Source organism: Talpa europaea, assembly GCF_964194135.1.
Source record: "Talpa europaea genome assembly, chromosome: 2".
Taxonomy (NCBI): domain Eukaryota; kingdom Metazoa; phylum Chordata; class Mammalia; order Eulipotyphla; family Talpidae; genus Talpa; species Talpa europaea.
Genome location: NC_140068.1, coordinates 66,516,996 through 66,537,696, shown reverse-complemented (window position 1 = coordinate 66,537,696; position 20,701 = coordinate 66,516,996). Strand labels below are relative to the sequence as shown.

At 37.8% G+C, this 20,701-nt stretch overlaps 1 protein-coding gene and 1 pseudogene across 4 annotated transcripts in view; one reads left to right on the top strand and one right to left on the bottom strand.

Moving 5' to 3' along the window:
- Window positions 1-1,924: 1,924 nt before the first annotated feature.
- Window positions 1,925-20,701, top strand: part of SENP6 (SUMO specific peptidase 6) — a gene marked incomplete at both ends in the record, with an annotated part of 80,861 nt that continues 62,084 nt past the window's right edge. For all 3 annotated transcript variants that reach the window (XM_084228326.1, XM_084228325.1, XM_084228327.1), the window contains 2 exons: window positions 1,925-1,976; window positions 19,008-19,101. In XM_084228326.1, coding sequence (XP_084084452.1) covers window positions 1,925-1,976; window positions 19,008-19,101 — 146 coding nt within the window. The remainder of the gene's footprint in view (window positions 1,977-19,007; window positions 19,102-20,701) is intronic.
- LOC311167601 (large ribosomal subunit protein eL27-like) lies at window positions 11,204-11,874 on the bottom strand (annotated as a pseudogene). The gene is made up of 2 exons: window positions 11,733-11,874; window positions 11,204-11,462 (listed from the first exon to the last, which is right to left on the bottom strand). The product of its transcript is annotated as a large ribosomal subunit protein eL27-like (transcript).

Genomic DNA, 20,701 nt, shown 5'->3' with positions numbered 1-20,701 from the left:
GAGTCATAGATGTCCCCTTTGGAGGTACTAGCGGAGAATCAGTTTTGTTCATATTCTTTGCCTTCTGGCATCTTCTTCTACTTTCAAAGTCAGCATGTACGTACTTTAAAGATTAGAGAATTATTTTTTAAAATTACATTTTGGAGTCATTACAAATGTGCCCAGTTGCCCACATCTGCCTATCATCTACACACTTCAATATTATACTGTCATTGGCACAGACTCTATGTCATAGAGCATCACAACTGGATCATGCAATATCCTCAAGCAACAACAACAAAAAATTATATTCATTACATTAGTCACTAAATCAGGAAAGAATATCCGTTCATTTTAGGTAAAGATTTTAAATGCAGTTTAACAAAAAGCTTTTCTGCTTAAGTCTTGGTTAAACAGAACAGTTCATTACCCAGATTGCACTTAGTCAGCTTTTCTGCATTTTAATTCTTGTTAAATTTTCATTGCTCTATGTTCCTAGATTTTTCTTTCTTAAAGACAACACAGCTAAAGAGCAGAGTTTCCCTTATACATGACAGGGCTATGTGTAACTCCTTTCCTTTTCCGTATTTTCCAGATTTTCATCACTGAACATGTCTTACTTTTATAATTTAAAAAGTGAAAGAAAATAGGAAAAGAAAAACAGCCATGCTATAATGACAAACAACAGTAAGACCTGACCTAAACGGTAGGGTGTGGTTTGGGACGTCTTCGGTACAGAAATAACAGGACCTTTTTTTTTTTGATTGTCATCCAAAGTGTACTGCAGAAGCTTCCCTGATAAATTATTTCGAAAACTTTAAATGAAAATGAATGAACGCCACGAGCCCCTGCTCCAACATGATTGCACTCCCTCACGCTACCTTGTCTCGTCAGCTGGCTAGGGTCTAAACTCCGGGCCTTCGCAAAGAGATCCACTTTTAACATTTCTCGGGCAACTGTGGGGCCGCACAACCCCAATTCATCACCGGTCAGCTTAGAGGCCACCGCACGCCGGGTCCTCCATGGGGCCGTTGGTGGTCGGGATTTTGGACGAAACGTGTCCAGGCCGAGCTGGCGCCACAAAGGGCCGGGGCTACCGACAGCCGGGGCGGCCGGCGCCACAAGGCGGTGTTCGGTGCGGGGCGTCAGCCCCCTCGGCTCGCGAGCCGGCCGGGCCCCTGAGGGGGAGCTGCGCTGGGGGCGGCGGCGGCGGCGGCGGCGGCGGCGGCGGGGCGGGGGCGGGAGTCGGGCGGCAGCTCCAGCGCCCGTGGGGGAGGAGCGGCGGCGGCGGCGGCTGGAGCTGCTGTGGCGACGGACGCGAGGCGGTGGCAGCCGAGACCCACCCCTGTCCACATGGACAGTCGCAAAGGCCTTCTCTGATGCATTCACGCCTGGGCGGGGTGGGCGGACGGCCGTAGCGGCGGCGGCGGCGGCGGCTGCAGAAGGAGCGAAGGGCTTGAGGCGCCTGACGGTCGCGGAGACCTCGCCGCCCCGGCGCGGCCATTTTACGGCCTGGGACGAGGGGAGGCGTGTTAGTGTGCTCGCCCTTCAGCCTCTCCGCCTGGGGCTCGCGGCTGGGGGAAGCTTTTCAGGCGGCCTGGGTGGGCGGTGGATGGGGAGTCGTGGGCCAAGAGGCACCGGGCCCGGGAAGCGCCGTCGCCGTCGTCGCCGCTCGCGTTCCCCCGGAGGGGCCTGAGGAGAAGCCCAGGCCGCGGGCCTCGCCGCCCGCCCGCTTCCCCGCCCGCCGGCTGCCGAGAGGCCCCGGAGCGCCCGGCCTGCTTTTGTGGAGGCCTGTCTGGACGTGGGGACGCCGCCTGCCTGACGGCTGAGCCCTCGGCCCGCAACCCTGAGGCGGCTACCCTCCTGCGGTGCGGCCCCTCTTCCCGGCGAGCGCGGCGGCGGTGTGGGCCATGGATTAAAAAGGAGGCGGCGTGGGAGGAGGAAGATGGCGGCCGGCAAGAGCGGCGGCAGCGCAGGGGAGATTACTTTTCTGGAAGGTATATCTGTATTGCCCTTGCGCGGGGTGGGGAGACACAGGAAAACGTGGCCCGCCGATCCCCGGATATTCAGTTATTCCCCCTGGGTGGGTTTGGGGGGCGGCTGAGGAACGGGGGGCGGGGGCTGCCGGGCCATGGCGGGGAGGGAATGCGCTGCGAGCGCTCTGGGTTCGAGTCCGCCGGGGTGAGGGCCTGGGCGGGGAGCTGGGCCCGCCGCGAGGGCGCGGGTGGGCCGGGCTGCGAGCCGGAGTTGGTGGGTGTCCCTTGAGTACACGCACAAATCTGACATTTAAACGTGTTTTTGGTGGTGGCCTGAGGATGAGAGAAAATTGCATCCAGGTCTTGTTTAGTGTTCATGGAAAGTTTGAAATTGCTACGGTTGGGTGAAATGGGGGGCCAGTCCAAGCAGGGAGGGAAGAGGTAGGTTTACCGAGTACGTCTAATACCGCCCCGGTCTTTCTGTTTCTCGCTGAGCTTCAGGCTTCCTTTACAGCCTTCATTCAGATTAGGCCTGACCTTTCCTGATATTCTTACGAAATGTGTTTTGCTGAAGGTACTTTATAAAATTGTTTGTTTGAAAAAAGAGGACGAGATTCACAGTATCAATTTTGGGACAGTCACGAAGTTCGGGTGGTTCCATTTAAAAATGGAACCCTTCTGTGAGGGAAAGTTAATTTGCTGTAGGTGAACTAAGCCAGTCTTAAGAAAGGCTGTTATTGTTTGTGATGGGTGCAATGGATCAAAATATTGGCTCTTTGCCCCTATGTATAAGGACCCAAAAAGCATAGCTAAAGTCATTGTTGAATGAATTTTATTTAACTAAGGAACTTTTAATTTTCACATTGCTTAATTTGAATGTGAACTCAGTATTTACACTAGTAATTGAGTTTACAGACTTGTCTAGGAAAAGGAATCGCCACTGTGCAGGGATCCTTAAAAAGGATTAACTAACTACTCTGGGTAATTTTGCAAAGGCAATTTTCATATTCAGTATAAGCGATACTTTGAAAAAAACTAGAAACATCTCAATTAAGAAAGCACAATGCAAGTTTGTCTGTTCCAAAAGAGGGACTGTCATAATTGGTTTACTTTTAATATTGACATTTCCTGGAACTTAGTAGGTGTTCAATATTAGCCTCATGAACCAATAGGTGAGAAAAAGATATCTTAATTTTTTAAATTCTCACTTGAATATAGCAAAGCAAAATATACAACTATCCTGCTATTCAAACCAGTCATTACCTAAAAGTGTTGAGAGTTTTATATGTGATTTCTGATAAGATGATGTGGAAAGCCTGTAAGTTCTTGAAGTTTCCTTTCTACCTCAAACTGTTGAGAGCTGTCTCTAAAATTCCTAGTAAGAAGATGTGGAAAGCCTGTAAGTTCTGGATTCATTTCATAGTATTTTCATTCTAATTGGAGCAGAATAGGTACCTGTCAGAAGCTGAGAGTGGTTGTAGCTTGTGTCACAGTTGTTGCTTTGTGTGTGATTTTGTGTTATGAATTGGAACGTCAAGAATGCTTACTGATGCTTATTTGATTCAGTGTGGTGCAGTTGATTGTACTTTTGTGCTACTGTGGGCTTCTGATTCAGTTTAAGTCCTGACTAGATGAACATAAGGAGAATAAAAAAGTAAAGCAAAGGAGATGCAGGGCTGATGTAAATTTCAGACTGTTGCTTTAGCTTGTGCAAACTGGCTTAAGCATCATTGAATGAACAGGTGTGATAAATCTGAGTTTCACCATGTCTCCAGCATTCTTATAAATCAAATGGTGATTTGTTTATAATAGCATAAGGGACAGAAAGGATTTGTTTCTCATATCTGATTTTCATATAGTTTTTAAATAAATGGATTGATATTTACTACTACTTGTATTTCTTATTTAATTTTTCATGATTTGATTTCTTACACTTTTAATAATAAAATAAAGTTCTCCACCATAACTTGACAGGTTTTGTATTACTGTGCTTACATGTTTTCAAAATGTTTCCCCATAGGCTTTTATAATTTAATATTTAAATATCTACTCAGTATATTTTTTTTATTCCCCAGTAGACTTCTTGAAAAACTGAGGTAGGTGTTTACTCAATCATCAAATATTTGTAGCAGCCTACTCTGTTTGAGGCACTGTGCGTGCCTAGGTGAATACAGTAGTACATAAGGTAGTTGAGGTCCCTGCTTTCACTTATAGTAGGAAGGACTTTTAATAAATAAGTAAAAATTTAGAACAATCTTAATCCATATTTTCAGTTTCCTGTGAAATGTCATACTGCCCCCACTCCCACTATGTACAGACACTCTGTGTTCCCTTTCACTGTTTTATTTTTCATAATAGCAGTTATCATATAATGTTTTTTTTTCCATGTTTTTAAACCCTACTAAAATATCTGCTCCATGAAACCAATGATTTTATCTTTTCAACATCTTATTTCTTGCACTTGGAGCATATTTGCTATTAATTTAAAAAGATGGCAACTGGGGCCTCCCTGGTGGTGCAGGGGTTAAGCGTCAGCATGCTCAAGCTATAGCCAGCTACTGCAGCATGAGTTCAATCCCCTGCCAGGGAGGTGACCCACATGGTGCAGAGCTCTCCTGATTTGCACGCTGTTCCCCTCAACAGTGTATTTCAGTAGATCTGCCTGTTCTGTTCCCTGCTCTGTCTCTGGTGAATCCTCTCACCAACCCCCCCACCTCTGCCTTGTATCCCAGTTCTTATATGCATAAATAAATAAATCTTAAAAAAAAAAGATAGTAACAGTATGATAAAAAGTGTGGAAGAAATACATGGAGCAATGAAAAGAAACAGTGCCATTTTAAACAGTGTTAGAAAGGCCACCCTGAGGAGGTGACACCTTAACTAGGAGACATTAGAGTATGGCAGTAAAGATTCAGAGGTGTATATAGCTTCTTTTTTAAACAAAAAGAAGGTTGTTATGGCTGAAACAAAGCAAGCAAAGATGATATGAAAGAGATAACTGTATCTCTATCATGGATAAATCATCCATCATGAAAGATCACAAACTTTCTGAGACAAAGAAGTTCATTGAAGAGTTTGGGGCAAAGAGGGGGGTGTCAGGATATGATTTATCTTCTTTTAAAAATCACTTTATGTAAGCGAATTAGAGAAGAACAATAGTAAAGGCAGAGACACAAGTTAGAATATTGTAGTCTAAAATGTAGAGGAACTTGGATTAGAATGGTGGTGGTGGAAGACTAGGAAAGAAAAATGGATAGATGGGAGATATTTTTAGATACAGAGCTTACAGGGTCTCTTGATTGCATACTCAGAATCAGTAGGGGAGGAATCAAAGATGACTCATAGGGCTTTGGTTTATGGTGTTAGGAGTTAATTCCATTTACTGAGATGGAGTAGACCAGTAGAGGAATGAGAAGTAATAACTGCTTTGGTCAAATTAAATTTAAGATGACTGTTTGTCATCCATATTCTAAATTATGTTTTACATCCTCATTATTACTAAGTAAAATGCTAATTCCATTTCCTTTTCTGGCTTCATTAGTCCAAAAACCTATACTACTCTTGTACTTAATTTTTTTTTATATACTGTCACACTAAAATTGTGTGAATTTATAATCAGGCTGCTTATATTGAATTCTTTTCTTTCCACTCTTTGACTTATTTATTCTCTTTTATTGACTTAAGGTTGTCTCAAGTGACCCCTTTTCCTCTTGTGATAGATGGTTTTGGCAGTGTTCTCTCTTACTCACTAGATAATTTTTGTGCATTGGTAATGTTGTAGGTACCTTGCTGAGAAGCACAGCGATAAGGAGAGGAAAAGATTTCCCCATGGAGTTTCCAGTCCAGTGACAGGAGTCAATAATAAAATAACCACACTTGCAAATGTTAAATTATAACTGATAAGTACAACAACAAAATGAACATTTGGTCTAATCAAGTCAGGGTGAAGGTGAATAGAGAAGGAAAGGGGAGGCAGAACTTTCCAGGCAGAGGGAATAAGCGAGAGTGTAACATGTTTAGGGAACTAAAAGGATTGAGTGGTGCTAGCAGGGAGGGATGGTACAAGGTAAGCCCAGAGGTAACATCATTTGATTTGTTTCAAAAATGGTCATTGACTACCTCATGAGGAATACTGCAGGAAGAGATTATCACTTAGGAGACTTGCAGTATGGAGCAAAGGTGATGGTAACTACTTAGTGCTTATAACCTTTCTTTTTGAATTCTCTCCATTTCTTTGTGGAACTTTTGATAAGTACTTCCTCTCATTTGATTCTTTTTGATATTGTACTTGTTCATATCTAGCTTTCTTTTCTTTTGCCTTTTTTCTTTCAATTAATTTTCCTACCAGTATTTTCTCCCCCTCCCCCCCCTTTTTTTTCCTTGAAGTGACTTCTTTTTTCATATATGTGTATGTGTATTTTGTTTTCCTTTCCATTCTGGTTCATCTCCTCGCTCTTTGTGGACCTTGTCTGCTACTTGAAAAGACTGATGTTAAACTATTGCCATGTAGTTTTCCTACCAGCAAAATTGCTTATGTCTCCATATTTTTATTTTACATATAAATGCAGTTTGGAACCCAGTTAGTCTGCCACTTTTACTGGGAATATTACACATATTACACTATCTCTTGAACCAAAATAAAATTTCTCCTTAATGTGCAATCCATGACTGTGAGCAAGGTCATTAATTTCTGTCTGTTCAGGGGAACACACCATGAAGTTCTCCATTGAACCCTGCTCCTTTTTCTTTTGATTATACAATTTTTAGAAACTGTATCATGGTGTCATCCCTATTAACTCCACAGTTAAGTGTGTTTATTTCTGGTTTCATTCCTGGAAATAATTAGATAAATTCTAGCTGTCTTTTGATTTCATGTACTCACGTGTAACAGTAAAGTAGACCTTGGCTTGTAATGTGATTTTCACTAGAGATGCTTTGATGGTAGGAACTCAAAAGTCAGAATGCTATGATTCAACATAGAGCTATACTACTTACTAAGCTATGTGATCTTGGCTAGATTACTTCAGTTTTTTTTGTTTTTTATATTTGTAAAATAGGAACAGTACTTGTAGTTACCTCGTAAGGTGGCCATGAAGATTAAATGTGTTAAGATACAATAAATTCTTAGACCAATTGCAGGCATAAGTGCTATGTGTTAGTTGGTATTGTATTTCTTAGCAGGTAGAGAAGAGATAAAGAACTCCCTTTCTTGCTTTTCTTCTCTTTGATTTTACCTTTTATTGAATTCTAGTTTTTTTCCCCCCACTTACTACTTCTCTTTTTCCGTGTATTAGCTGCTTGTTATTGATATTCTATGTTGTCTAGAGAGAGAAGAGAAATTACGTATTCCATGTCTAGATTCCATTAAGTTGATTGTTCCTGTTGCCATTATAAAAATATATTGAATATTTGAGGAAATCAAGAGATAGAGGGTTATGTGATCCCTTAGAATAAATTAGTGGTGAACTCAGAACTGGAGATTGGAATTTGATAAAGCCTTTGACCTACCTTCCTTCCTCCCCTCCCTCTCCTCCTCCCCTCTCTCGCCCTCCTTATTCCTTTGCTTCCTCATTCCTTCCTTTAATCTGCTTTGCCTTTGGGAGGGTGTTTGGATCAGAGAAGGAAAAGTGATAGGAAATTATGGGGAATTAATCATTTATTGATGAAGAAGCTAAGGGCAAAAGCAGAATCCACAGATCTCTCTGGCCCAACTTCAGAAAAACTGTCACTTCTGCCATGTTCTTTTGTCATAGGGTCATTATGCCAGCCTAAGCTTAAGGAGAGAGAAAGTAGACCTCACTATTCAATAGGTCTAGTGGCAAAAAGTTTGCAGACACAGCAACTTTTTCCCATACATAATTAGTATTTTATTTTTCTTTCAATGAAGTCATAGTATTTCTCAAATTTCAAAATGACGTGTTTTAATTAATAAGAACCAAAATCTTCTAATTTCCGGGCAGATTAGGAAGCTAAGAGAGAGAGAACAAGTTAGTTTGTAATTTATTTCAGGTGTATAAATAACATTATAAACCGATTGGTGTGACGTTTCTTTGATCTGATTCAAAGGACTGATTGGATTGATTTAAGAATTTCTGAAACTGGGCCTCCCCAGTGGCGCAGCAGTTGAGCGTTGGGTTGGGAAGCTGCCCACAGCTTCTGCAGCACTGGTTCGATCCCTGGCTGCTCCAGTACCACCGGAGGAGGGTCCCACATGGCGCTCAGACCTCTCCTGCTGCCCGCTGCTCCCCTCAGCAGTGTACTTCAGTCCTTCTGCCGGCTGTGCTCCCCACTCTGGCTCTGGTGAATTCTCTCAACCTCCCGTGCTTCTGACTGTACCCAGTGCTTGTATAAATAAATAAATAAATATCTTTAAAAAAAAAAAAAAAAGAATTTCTGAAACCAGGAAAGCATAAGAAAGAAAAAAAATGTTTGAAACTTACTTCCTTTCCTATTTTCCCGCGCAGATGACAGGAAGCTGACATTCTTCGCCCTTCTTTCATTTAGTGATGTCTGTTGTTATTATGAGTCTCATTTGTATTATCTAAACTCTTCAAAAATAAAATCACACCACTTACAGTATTAAAATTAAATTGTCTTGACACAAAATTGACATTTAATCCACAAAATCAAAGATAGTTAATGATTGTAACTCCAGTTCACTTAAGTCTTATTTACATCACAGTTCGTGACATGATGCAACAGGTATATTCATCCATTATTGTGATCTGCAAATTATGGGTCCAAACAGCTGAAAAATAAAGACAGCTAGTACAGAGGTGGATAATCTGTGTGCTATCCATTTGACACTAAAAATATAGTTGCTTTCAGCCTGAGATTTTTGGTTCCCCCCCCCCCTCCTTGGTTTACTTAGAATTTTGTGCTTCCTAGAACCACCTACATTCATCACCAAAAATTAGGACCTATTGTTTCCTGAGGATATGGACTTTCAGTGCTAAAATTGGGACAGTTGTAGCAAACTGGGATGTTTAGACAGTGCTTTGTCGCAGGTTAACAATTACCTTGAGGCTGCCTGAAAGTACAGGCTTGAATAGTAAAACACCAAACCATATTTTGATTTTTGCCTTCAGAGGTTTTATTGTCATTATTTCAAATACATTTTATGCTTGGCTTGAATATGGGCTCTCCCCCAACCCCTGCACACACACACACACACACACATTAATTGTATTACCATCTTTGAAATAGAGCAGGGGGGAAAAAACAGTGCTAGTAACAGTGCTAGAAAAAACAGTGTATAGTAAATTCACTTTTTCATTTTTGACAAAACTGAAGCCATTTTTCAAGATGAGGAAGCTAGAAATTCCCTTAGACTTATTTGTAGACTATGTACTAACTTTGTTGTCTTTCCTGTATTCAAAAATCTGCAAACTTTTTGCTCGGACAGCCTCCTGTGTATGAATCTGAATGGGGACATGGTGAAGATATTACCTCTTTACCCTCTTAACCTTTGTTGACTCTGCCTCTGTGAAAACCAGTGTCTTCTCTGTCAACTCCTGTAGCCACCATTTGGATGACTTGAGATTCCAAATGTTTTGTCATTTAATCTTTTTTTATTCAGTTCGGGTTGGTCTCCATTCTCTTTTATCAAAGGATAATTTAGCTTTGTCATAATAGAAATTAAGTTTGAGGATTTTCATCAGCATTTGCTTTATGAGTTTGCTTCACCTCCTGAGTTTCCATTGTCTATCATATACAGGCTTTGCCTGTTTCTCAAGTTTGTCTTTTTAAAATTTATTTTATTATGAACTATCAATTTTCATATTTTTTTAATTATTGCATTTACACATTCAGAATTGAAGTATTTCATTATTGCATCTCACTGAATACTGAATTTCCCTGCTATCTTGATCTCTCCTTTTTTCTTGAAGCAAATGGAACATTTAGAGTCACTTATTTCTTGTAATCATTTTTGGTTTTAGAACTTTGTGTGCATTAACTTGTTTTTAGAGGTTGTTTTCTGTGTACAGTTAGAACCAATTTAATTACTCTGGAATAAGGTTCCATTACTTGATATTTCTGTTTCACGAAAGGTCAAAAGCAGCAAGCTACTGCCTCACTAATGGCCTTGGACAGAATTAAGTATGTGATGGCATCCTGCCAAAAGGTCCATACCCACTGAATGGAATGAACTAGTAGATAAACTGAGAGAACTCTGAACTATAGCTGAATCCTGAGGCAGAGAAATATAAGGTGTTCAGACTTCATCTTAAGGTAGTACTGGGTGAGCTATTGATTGGTCTGTCTTCTGTAACAAAGGATAAAGGTTTTATAGACTAGGTATTTGAGACAGTCACCTTAGGTAAATGATTTTCTGCTTCACATAGCACCTGTGGGAATTATTCAGTGGTGGCTGATCTGTTCTAGCGGTTCAGAGATAGCTTTTATTCAAAAATGTCTGACTTAGGCAGGTATGGAAAGTTGGGCCTTCCCATCCCGGTGTATTCTAAACACCTCTATTGCATGTTCTCTGCAGCAGGGTATTCAGATTGCATAATGGTAGCTCCAGGAGACAGGGCACAAGGAGACAACCTTTGGAGAGTCTTGAGAATAACTGGGGCTATAGCCCTATAGAGTCACCTGAAATTGCTTTATTGAGAGATTTTTTTACTTTTGCATTTAACAGTCTCTTCATAATTTCTTTCGCAGCTTTTAGTTAAAAGTTAACTCTAACAGTTAACTTTTGTGTCAGTGATTCTTTTCTTAAAATTTTATCCTGTTGTAAAATCTAACCAGTGATAGTTTAATGAAATTTATGCATATGAAAAAAAACAATGTAGCAAATACAAATGTACTTTTAAATCCAAAGATACTACTAATACTGTTGAAATGGGTAAAACCTTACCTTTTGGTATCCTCTTTTTCTACAGGGATAACCACCATTCTTAATTTCATAGTTATCATTCCCATACATTTCTTTATGCTTTATTCTTTGTGTTTGTGTCTCTGAACTCTGTGTAATTTTTGCATGTTTTAAACTTACACATCATGTCATACAGTATTTGTTCTTCTGGAACTTAATTTTCATTCTTACAGCACTGTTTGATAGACTCAATAATGTTGATAAAAATAGCTTTAGTGCTTTTATTTTTCATTCTCATTTAATATATTCAATAGTAATACACTACTGTTTACTAGTACATTCCCTTTGTGAAAATTTAGCTTAGGTTATATTTACGTTGTTTGGTGAATTGGTGTTTTTTTTTTTTTTAATAATTGAAACGAAACATCTAAAATCGCAGCTTCTGCAGGAATAATTTATTCTTGCCAGTCTTGTACCTCTCCTTGAATTTGAGTTTGGCCTCTTGTCACGCCTTGCGTTTAAGAGCAGGATCTCTGAAGACATCCTTGTTGACAACAGTTTAGCGAATGGGCATGAGGTGATTGTAGCTTACAGACTTTTCACAGAAGGCTTGCTCTTTGACCTTTTGGCCATTTTCTTCTTGCCCATCGCAGCTGTCACTTTGCAAGAATAGTGATCTGGCCTCCCTGGTGGTGCAGCAGTTGAGCGCTGGGTTGTGAAGCTGCCCGCAGCTTCTGCAGCGCCGGTTCAATCCCTGGCTGTCCGGTGAGGGTCCCACATAGACCTCTCCTGCCGCCCGCTGCTTCCCTCAGCAGTGTACTTCGTCAGTCTGCCTGTTCTGCTCTCCGCTCTGGCTCTGGTGAATTCTCTCACCCTCCTGCACTTCTGACTGTACCCAGTGCTTGTATAAATAAATAAATAAAATCTTTTTAAAAAAAAATATTGCTCAATTCCACCCACCAGAGCATGGTTGTAAGGTGATCTGAGGTCCCCTCATCATTGTTTTTCACAAGGACCCCTTTGTCTAGAGTAGTATCTGGCCAAGACTAGTACCACCTGCCCAGGTTTCATGAACTTGCCTGTTTTCACAGCAACCATTTGGGCCTACAATAAAAATACACACACACACACACACACACACTTTTTTTTTCCAACTTTTAATATTACTACTCAAATATTTTAGTATGTCTAGTATTGCTACTATGAACTTCTTTTTAAAAGTACATTGCCTGTGTATATATGAGGGTTTCTGTAGGGCAGAGGTCAGCAAACTTTTTCTGTAAAGGACCAAAGAGTGAGGAGTATCTTGAACTTTGCAGTCCAGATTGTCTCTTTCACAGGTATTCAATGCTGACATTTAACAAGAATGCAGTCATAGATAATTCATAAGCAAAGGATACTGAAATTTGATTTTCATATAATATGCATGTTATGAAATCTTCTTTAGAATTTTCCCCCACCATTTAAGAGCCATTCATGGGCCTTATAAAAAAGAGGCAGCAGGACAGATTTGGTTGACTCATATGTTCTTGATACCTGATCTCATGTATCTTTTAATAATGGAATTGTTGGATTATAGGGCATGTGCAAATTCAACTTTCCACAGGTATTGCCAAATTTATCTCCAAAGTGGTTCCACTAGCAGTTTTCAAGTTTTCCTGATTATGCCATTCCCTTCTTGATAATGTCCCTACAGGTTTTAGTTTTTGTCATTCTCATGGATTTATCAGATGGTGGTTTGAATTAATAATACTCTTGTTTACAGTGAGGTTGCATGTCATCATTGCTTCATTATAAAAAAATTGTTCCTTCATTGACATTCAAAAAATATTGAGCACCAACCTAGACTTAATTCTTATTCTTTGTGCTTGGAATGCATGAGTAAACTAAACAAAATACCCTACAAGTTTCTTTTTGTGTGTCTTCTCTATTCTTAATAGCTTGTTTTATACCTTTAGTTAGTCCATTTTGTTTTTCAATTGGAATGTTGGGTTTTTTTATATATTCTGGAAAGTAGACTTTGGTTGTTAAATTATATGAATTGAACATATAGTCTGTGAAATTTTAACATTATTGTTTAAATGGATGAAATTATTTTATGAACAGAATTTTTTAATGTTTAATCACTTGTCCTTTTTTAAATGTTCTTGTATTTTTTGTGATAGGACAACTCTTTTGGTCTTACTAGTCTTTTGCATTACCACTTTTTTTTTTCCTTTCATTAATTTCTGTTTATTTCCTTAGTTTTTATGATAGCAGAAAAGTAGCAGTTATAGGGTGGGGTAACAATTTATAGTATATAGTATATTTTCTTTACACTTTTAAAAAGTTTAAAGGTGTTATTAAATACTTGAAAACCATGTATTTTATATGAGATTAGTATCTAAAATATACAAAAATTCATACAACTCAATAACAACACAGCTATCCCCCCGCTCCCAATAATACAAGTAAAAAAATGGGCAGAAGAACTGAAATATTTTCCCCACGATGTATGAATAACCAATAGGTACATGAAAAAGATGCTCAACATCACTAGTCCTTAGAGAAATCAAAACTGCAAGGAGATAATTACCTCACTCCTGACAGAATGGCTGTCTTCAAAAAGACCAGAAATAACAAATGCTGTAGGGATGTAGAAGAAAGGGAACCCCTGTGCACTGTTGCTGGGATTATAAATTGGTACCGCCACTGTGGAAAACAGTATGGAGGTTTATCAAAAAAATAAAAATGAATTACCGTATGATCCAGCAATTCCACTTACAGGAATATTTCCAAAGTAATTGACAACAACGGTTTGTTAAAGAGATATATTTGCATGTCCATGGTCATTGCAGCATTATTTACAGTAGCTAAAACAACTGTGAACAGATGAACAGTTAAGGATATTGTGGTTTATGTATACATAATGGAATATTTATTCAACCATTAGAAAAAAGAAATCCTGCCATTTGCAGTACCAACATGGAAGGACCTTCAAGTGCCAAATGAAGTAAGTCGGAGAAAGACAAATCCTTTGTGATCTAACTTATATTTAGAATCTTCAACAACAAAATCCAAATTCACAGAAAAAGAGATCAGATTTGTGGTTACCAGAGGTGAGGTATGGGAGTGGGGAATCGAATGAAGATGCCAAATATCCACTTATAAGTACTGGGGATGTAATGTGGTAAATATAGTTAACACTACTGTATGGTGTTTGAAAGTTGCTGAGTTGTTCAATTCTGAGAGTTCTCATCACACGTAAAATAAACCATTTTTTTTCTTTATGAGATGATGGTGGTTAACTTACTGTGGTAATATTGTCACAACATATGTAAGTCAAGTACTATGCTTTAAATCTTAAACTTACACACTGTTACATGTCAGTTGTATTTCAGTAAAACTGAGGGGAAAAGCCTTTTTTCCTTAACTATGCAGTTCCTTTTTAAAACTTATTTTTAAGAGCAGTTTTAGGTTGACAGCAAAATTGAAATAAAGGTACAGAGATTTCCAGTATACCTACTACTGCCTCACATTTGCATAAACTACACCATTAACAGCATCTCTCACCAGTGATACATTTGTCACAAATTTTAAACCTATTTTGACACATCATAATCACTCAAAGTCATGTTTTCGTCATGGTTCACTTTTAATGTTGTATAGTCTGGGTTTGGATGAATTTATAATGAATGACATGTATTCATCATTATAGTATACAGAATATTCTTATTGCCATGAAAGTCTTCTATGCTCTGCCTATTCATCCCTCAACCTCCCATGCCCAACCCACTCCAGGTTGCTATTTTTTTTTTTTTTTTTACTGTCTCCATAGTTTTCTTATGCTCCACTTTTGTTTTACAGATTTCTTTGTTATAATTTATCTTTACTCATTAGCAGTTATCACTTTCATAAGATTATTTTTCTTTTACTTACAGGTAAATAAATCTTGATTAGGAAATCATGATTAGATTTGCTAGAATTGTCTATAAAGAATTTTAGTTTCTTTAGTGTGCAAATAATATAACATCTCTTGACTTTTCACTGCCTATTGGTGTTTTTGTTAACTTGCCTGACTCAGTTGATAGATACTAGTTGCTGGATTAGGAGTCTTTAGGTTAGTAATAATTATGGGTTATAACCTTTTTTACTTTTGATAAGTTTTGAATTATGAAAGCTATTTCACTTAACCCTGTGTTTTTAAAAAACTTGCAGTTTCACCTTACATTCAATTTTTTTTTTTTTTTAAAATCACAAACTATTCTTTTTTTTTATTTGTTTATTTATTTATACAAGCACTGGGTACAGTCAGATGCATGGGAGGGTGAGAGAATTCACCAGAGCCAGAGCGGAGAGTGGAACAGACAGAGTGACGAAGTACACTGCTGAGGGGAGCAGCAGGCGGCAGGAGAGGTCTGCGCATCATGTGGGACCCTCGCCCAGCGGCTGGGGATTGAACCGGCGCTGCAGAGGCTGTGGGCAGCTTTGCAACCCAGCGCTCAACCGCTGCGCCACCGGGGAGGCCCTACATTCAATTTTTAAAAGAACATTTGGGGCAGTAATTTCATATTTATACAGAAATTTCAAAGATATTATAGAGTTTCTGTATACCATATACCCATTTTCCCCTGATGTTGCCACCTTTAAATTATAGTATATTTTTGAAAACTAGGAAACTGATATGGACCTAATACTATTAGCTAAACTGCAGGCTAGTCTTGACTTGAATTTTGCTAGTTATTCCACTAAAGTCCTTTTTCTATTCCCGTTTCTAATCTAAGAATAGCACATTACATCCAGTTGTCATGTCTCTTTGGTCTCCTCTGGTACTTGACAATTTCTTGATCTTTTCTTTCTCTCTTTTTCATAACTGACGATTTTAAAGCTTACTGGTCAGGTATTTTGTAGACTTTTCCACATTTTGGGTTTGTCTGATGTTTTCTTATGGTTAAACTGCATATTATGGACTTTTGGGAAGAAGACCACAGAACTGAAGTGGCATTTTCATTGCATTGTAGTAAATGATACATCACTTTTGATGTCTTATTCATCGAACATAATTGTTTGATTGTGGTAGTGATTGTTAGGTTTCTTACTGTCAATTTACCTTTTCCCCTTTTTGTAATCTACTTTTTGAAAATGAGTTTAGTTCCATTGATTATTTAGAGACTTTATGCGTCTACCATTGTGAATCCTGTAAGAAAGATGTTAACTTGTCTGACCCTCAGTTGATAGATACTAGTTGCTGGATTAGGAGTCTTTAGGTTATTAATAATTGTAGGTTATAACCTTTTTTTCTTTTGATGTTTTGAATTATGAAAGCTATTTCACTTAACCCTGTGTTTTTAAAAAAAATTTGTAAAACCTTGTGTTTTTAAAAAACTCGCTTTCCTTCATTTATTTATTTGTTTATACCAATATGGACTCATGAATATTAATTTTATTTGAGGGATTGTAATCTAATACTGTTGTATTATGGGGGTTTTTGTTTGTTTTGCTAACTTTGTTCCACCTTTGTTTGGCTCTTGGGAGGTTCTTTCAGGTTAGTGCCTGTACCTTTTGATATGTTACTATTTTAAAAAAACAACCTTGCTGTCTGGTATTATAGAATACTTGAGTCTCATCTTGTTTTCCCTGATGCATACCTAGAATCAGTCATTTCTTTTTGGAACCCTGGTTCCTTTTACTAGAGAAGGGTATTTAGAAGTCAAGATGCTTGACACTTGATAAGTGTGTTTTTTGCTACTGAAGTGTTGCTGTGTTTAGATTTTCTCAGTATAGTAGAGTCTTGCTCCTATGCTAACCCACAATACCACACATCTGTATTTTTTTCTGTGTCAATTTATATATGTTATATAAAATCTAACATCATTAGCAATCTCATGAACAACTCACCTTCATCTCTTGCTTACTTAAGTTCTTTGGCAGGGAGAAACCTCACTTACATTATCTACTATTTACCTATTCATTCAACCCCAGTAAAGACATTTCATGTTTGCTCATGATTTCTTCTTCTATGATAGTTTTGGTTGTGAACTCAAGTTCTTTGGAACTTTAAAGATTTGCATTGAAATTTTAATTTTTCTTAGAGAAGATTTATGTTTGAGCTTTTAGTCATTTTGAAACCTTTTTTAAAAGACGGTTTTGTTACAATAAAATATACATAACGTAAAATTTGCCATTTTAACTTTTTAGGTGTAAAATTATGAATTGGCATTAATATGTTCAAGTGTTGTACGATAATTACCATTGTTCATTCCTAGAATTTGTTTATCATTCCAAAATAAATTCTGTACCTATTAAAAAAATAACTCCACATTCTCTTCTCTCTACAGCTCCTGTTTCTGAATTCATCTGTTCTGTGTATCTCATCCAATCATTTATATATCTGGCCTATTTCATACATTGTAATATTTTCAAGGATTATCCATGTTGTAGCATGTATCAGAATTTCATTCCTTCGAGGCTAAATAATATTCCTCTGCACATTTTATTCATATCACTATTATTGTTGTTGTTATTCACATAATAGTCACAGCACATTTTGTTTATTCACCTGTTGGTTGACCTTTGGGTTTTTTCTACCTTTGGATTAGTGTGAATAATGCTATGTGAATACTGGCATACAGAATCTGAGTCTATGCTTTGATTATTTGGGTATATACCTGGAAGTGGAATTGCTGTATTTTTAAAAAATATTTATTTATACAAGCACTGGGTACAGTCAGAAGTGCGAGAGGGTGAGAGAATTCACCAGAGCGGGGAGCAGAGCAGACAGAAGGACCGAAGTACACTGCTGAGGGGAGCAGCGGGCGGCAGGAGAGGTCTGCGCGCCATGTGGGACCCTCACCCAGTGGCCAGGGATCAAACTGGTGCTGCAAAGGCTGCAGGCAGCTTCGCAACCCAGCGCTCAACCGCTGCACCACCGGGGAGGCCCTGGAATTGCTGTATTATGTGGTGACTCTGTGTTTAACTTTTTGAAGAATTGCCAAACTTTTCCCATACCAGCTATACCATTTTACATTCCCATCAACATTGTATAAGAGCGCCAGTTTCTCCACATCCTTATCAATACTTATCATTTTCCATTAAAAAAAATAGCCATCCTAGTAAGTGTGAAGCAGTATCTTCTTGTAGTTTTGTACTTCTGTCATGTCTGGTAATGTTGAGCATCTTTTCTTGTATTCATAATTTTTCATACTGGCTTTTCTAGGCCACATGAAAATTCTGGTCCCAAACCTGAGTAATTGCAAGGCTTTGGGTAGGAATTTTTTAGCCATGAGTTAGATACACTTTGTCATCATTTCAATCTAAGAGTCCAGCATAAGACAGCACAGTTATTCCCACTGTCTCAGCAGGGAGTTCCTTTTATTCTCCTTGTTTACCCCACCAGGAGTGTTGCCCCTTCAGGTGTTCTAGTCTTCAATCTGACCTCCTTTTTTTTTCAGGTCAGGGTAATTTTTTATTGCAGGTCTCCTTTAGTATTGGCTAACAGAAAAACCTATCCCCAACCTAACAGATTACATAAATCCACACAGCTGTTCCCACACTTCCTCACAGTGAAAAGCTCTCTGACAAGATATCAGAAGGTCTGACCTCTCATTTTGGACCATTAATTTTTTGTCACTTGGCTCCAGGGTAATACCAACTTAAGGACTTCATTTATCTCTCCAGGTTCCCACTTTCTAGTTGTTTATAGGTTTAGGAGGTTTTATCCATGCATGCAGTTATAAAATTTTTTGAACTCCAGTGTTTGGTGTTCTTATCTAGAGAATTTTTTTGGACATTGAGTGCACCATATTGCCAGTGCAGGAATCTTTAATTTTTGTTTCTCTTCTTTTAAAAGGCAGAGATATTTGAGGCAAAGAAAAGGATAGTGGTCTGGATGTAGTCCTTATAAATAAGCAAGCAAACTACAAGGGCTGACTTATAGAACCAGTGACCAAGTGTGGAGATACAGGGTTGATTTTTATATATTTCATACATATTCCTGTGTCTACCCCAATTTTATTATAGTTTAATATGAGTATTTTTTTCTGTCACAAACTCACACATGAATGACTGTAACTCGCAAAACCAGATTTTAATATGTTCTTTTTCTTTTTAGAGAAAACAAGAATAAACAACTAATACAGTCAAAAGGCAAGCACATCAAAATCTAGAATAAGCAAAGAGCTTGGGAAATCTCAATTTTATTTTATGTTGAATAGCTCTATTAAAGTACTTATCTCAGTTTGTTTTTATTTCAGCTTTGTCTAGATCAGAGTCTAAGAGAGATGGAGGTTTTAAAAATAATTGGAGCTTTGATCATGGAGAAGAAAGTGAAGGAGATACAGATAAAGAGTAAGAACTTTTTTTCCCTCAGATATAAGAATGAAACTTTTCATTAGAAGAACAATTTATATTCCATTGGAAATATATTTTAAAGTGTGGTATTCTTAAAATATTGAACTCTTTTACAATAACATTAAGGAAAGAAAAAAGGGAATTCTTTATTGGTAAATAATTTTGCTGTCCTATTTCTCCATCTTTTGAAATGTATAAATTTGTATAAAAGTTGTTCTTTTTTAAAAATACGGCATTCAGTTCAGATAGTGATTTGACAAGTCACCATTTATCAGTAGTAAGTGAACCAGGTTAAGACCCTTGAATTTTGTGAAAGGTTAAATCCCAAAGTATCTTCTCCATTGTGACCCTCTCCAGCACCATCACCACCACATCAATCTTAGATCAGTTTCCCACAGAGAAAGGCAGAAACTATAAATGATAAACACAGTTGTTCACCCAGACAGAAGATAAGCAAAATTTTAATTATATTTTGTTAATGTTCTTGGAATGGCTGCTGTGTAAAAATTTTAAGTCATAGTTTTAATAGAACCTTTTGCATGTCATGAGATTTGTATTATCAATTCAGCATTGCTTTTATTAGTTTCTTGATATTGATTTGGTTTTCCACTGGCCAGAACAAACAGCAAATTCAGAGACACACCAATATACACACTAAGTTCTATCTAAACTAATAAATATTTTTTAGAAATTTTACACAAGGAGTCATTCAGAATATATTGGCTAAATATTGTAGGTGCTTCACTTCTGTCTGGGCAACAGCTCCGTTCATCATTACTACTTTATGTGCCTTCACCTATGAGATGTTGAACTGAAGTGAAGTTTTATTTGAAGGAGAGCTTTGAACTGGTAAGTTTCTCACATAAAATCACTACTTTATGGTCTTCATTTTATTTCCTTTTTAAAATTTCTGATTATTTTTCCATTAAAAAATTCTTTCATTGCAGACATTTAGTTGTGCAGGTCTTAAAAATTGTAATTAAATTTGGAATTCAGTTGAATAGACAGTATACCACTTAGACATTTTTGTTAAATATATGGAAAGAGAATTTTTAGCATTGAAGTTGAGTATAAATAGTAATAAAAGAGATGTTTGAACTGGTAAAATCAAGTGGATATTACAAAAATAGCAGATTTGTTTTCAGAAGGGTGTATTTTTGACTGTTTTTGTTAGAACATTTGTCATGGCCATGTTTAAAAAAATTGTCTAAGATACTCTGTCCTTTATGTTTTATTTATGAATTACACTTTTTCGTTCATCACTGTAAGTGGGTCCTTAGGGGCTTCATCTTTTTAAACATGTAAAGATTAACATGAACTGTTGAGAGATCTATTAGTCAGATCTTTTAGAATCTCAGGCCAATGATTCTCTGAGTAGTGTTGATATTTCCAGGCATAGGAGAAGTATAACTATTTTATTATGGTAATATCACTGGAATTACTTCCTTTTCTTTAGTTAAGGTTTTCTTACCAGTTTGTTCCTTCAATGTTTTGTTTCTCTGCCCTTTTTTCCTTAATTTTAAATGCACGAGTGAAAGAAAAATTGAGTAGCCATATATGAAATATCCTTAGTTTAAAGAAATTTATGTGTTCATTT